General features: G+C 61.2%; 1 protein-coding gene across 1 annotated transcript in view; it reads left to right on the top strand.

Annotated features, from left to right (window-relative positions):
- The window catches only part of LGI3 (leucine-rich repeat LGI family, member 3), a gene marked incomplete at both ends in the record, with an annotated part of 3,040 nt that extends 608 nt beyond the window's left edge, over positions 1-2,432 (top strand). Inside the window, 7 exons of the mRNA XM_010186648.1 lie at positions 157-228; positions 320-391; positions 499-570; positions 648-719; positions 794-963; positions 1,035-1,199; positions 1,688-2,432. Of these exons, the coding sequence (XP_010184950.1) occupies positions 157-228; positions 320-391; positions 499-570; positions 648-719; positions 794-963; positions 1,035-1,199; positions 1,688-2,432 (1,368 nt within the window). The remainder of the gene's footprint in view (positions 1-156; positions 229-319; positions 392-498; positions 571-647; positions 720-793; positions 964-1,034; positions 1,200-1,687) is intronic.
- Between the last annotated feature and the right edge of the window lie 6 nt (positions 2,433-2,438).

Genomic DNA, 2,438 nt, shown 5'->3' on the forward strand with positions numbered 1-2,438 from the left:
TGGGTGCCAGCCCCCGAAGGCTTCTATGGGGCCAAGGCCCATGTCCCCTCTGTGCCAGCCGCTCCAGGCAGGACTGAGGGACACAGGGGAAGTGGCAGAGCCCCCCTGCTGCCGTCCCCTCTCCTGCACAGCCCTGAAGCTCCATCTCTCCGGCAGGACGATGGTGAACGCAGCCTTCACCGAGATCCGCGAGGCGGCCTTCGCCCACATCCCCTCGCTGCAGTTCCTGTACGTCCCCCTGCGCCCATGGCCGGGCATCCCGGTGCCCCCCCATGCCAGTTACACCCACCTGATGATGCCTTCCCCCCTCTCTCTGCAGCCTGCTCAACTCCAACAAGTTCACTCTAATTGGGGACAACGCCTTCGCCGGCCTCTCGCATCTCCAGTACCTGTGCGTGGGATGGGGATGGGGACATGGGGACAGCAAGGGGAGGGCAGGGGTATTGGTAAGGTTCTGTCCCCTCTGGGGACCAGTGCCACCGTCTCCTCTTGCCTCAGGTTCATCGAGAACAACGACATCCAGGCTCTCTCCAAGGCCACTTTCCGTGGGCTCAAGTCCCTGACCCACCTGTGAGTACCAAGGGGGACACGGGCAATGGCTCTTGTCCCTTCACTGTGTCACCTCCACGACTCCTCTCATCCCCCAGGTCCTTGGCCAACAACAACCTCCAGACACTGCCCAGGGACCTCTTCAAGCCACTGGACATCCTAAGCGACCTGTAAGGCTGCCGTGGCACTGGGGACACTGGGGAGAGGGTGGCTGGTGACTGGGGGTGACTGGGTGCTGTGACAGGGACCTGCGGGGCAACACGCTGGCCTGCGACTGCAAGATCAAGTGGTTGGTGGAGTGGCTGGAGAGCACCAACACCACAGTCCCTGCCGTCTTCTGCAGCAGCCCTGGGCAGTTTGAGGGCCAGCGCATCCGGGACCTGTCGCTCGGTGACTTCCAGTGCATCACCACGGGTAAGGGACCACAGCCACCCATCACCCTGCTCCCGGGGCACCCAAACCCTCACCGCTGCCTCTCCCCACAGATTTCGTGGTGCACCAGGTCCTGCCCTTCCAGGCGGTGTCAGCCGAGCCCTTCACCTACGCCAGCGACCTCTACGTAGCCCTGGCCCAGCCCGGGGCCAGCAGCTGCACCATCCTCAAGTGGGACTACGTGGAGCGCAAGCTGCGGGACTTCGACCGCATCCCCGGTGAGGCACCGGCCATGGGGTCCCGTCTTGGGCTGGGACCCCCATTTGTGGGTTGGGAATCCCCCTTTTGTGTTGGGACTCCCATTTTTGGGACCCCCATTTTGGGTCTGATTCTCCAGTTTTTGGCTTGGGATCCCCCTTTTGGGTTGGAATCCCCAGTTCTGCACTGGAAATCCCATTTTTGGGTTGGAATCCCCCATTTTGGATTGGGAACTCCATTTTTGAGCTGGGACCCCCGTTTTTAGGTTGGAATCCCCCTTTTGGGTTGGGACCCACCTTTTGAGTTGGGACCTCCCTTTTGGTTGGGACTTCCCTTTGGATTGGGACCTCCATTTTTGGGTTGAGACCTCCATTTTTGAGTTAGGACACCCATTTTTGGGTTGGGAACCCCATTTTTGAGTTAGGACCCCCATTTTTGGGTTGGGACCCCCATTTTTGGATGCTCCAGGAAGTACACGGCCCTGGTGTGATGCTGTCCCACCCTGCAGCTCACTCGGCGGTGCACTGCAAGCCCATCGTGGCGCAGGACCAGCTCTACGTGGTGGTGGCCCAGCTTTTCGGCGGCTCCTACATCTACCGCTGGGACACGGCCGTGGACAAGTTCATCAAGATCCAGGACATCGACAGCCAGAAGACCCGCAAGCCCAACGACATCGAAGCCTTCCAGATCGATGGCGACTGGTACTTCGTCATCGCCGACAGCTCCAAAGCAGGCTCCACCAGCCTCTACCGCCTCAACCAAAACGGTTTCTACTCCCACCAAGCCCTCCACGCGTGGCACCGCGACACCGACGTGGAGTACGTGGAGAACGACGGCAAACCCCGGCTGATCATCGCCAGCAGCTCCCAAGCCCCTGTTATCTACCAGTGGAACAGGGGGCAGAAGCAATTCGTGCCGCAGGGGGAGGTGGGGGAGATGCTGGACGTGCAGATGGTGAAGCACTTCAAGGCGAAGCGGGAGCAGTTCCTCTGCCTCAGCCGCTACATCGGCGACTCCAAGGTGGTGCGGTGGGAAGGGCAGCGCTTCGTCGAGCTGCAGACGCTGCCGTCCCGCGGCTCCATGGTGATGCAGCCCTTCGCGGTGGAGCATCGCCAGTACCTGGCCCTGGGCAGTGACTTCTCCTTCACCCACGTCTACCTGTGGGATGAGGAGAAGCAGAAATTCGTCAAGTTTCAGGAGCTGTCGGTGCAGGCGCCGCGGGCTTTCCGTTACGTGCCGGCCTCTGACGTCCAGCTCCT

This window comes from Mesitornis unicolor, unplaced genomic scaffold (assembly GCF_000695765.1).
Source record: "Mesitornis unicolor isolate BGI_N332 unplaced genomic scaffold, ASM69576v1 scaffold44966, whole genome shotgun sequence".
Lineage (NCBI taxonomy): Eukaryota > Metazoa > Chordata > Aves > Mesitornithiformes > Mesitornithidae > Mesitornis > Mesitornis unicolor.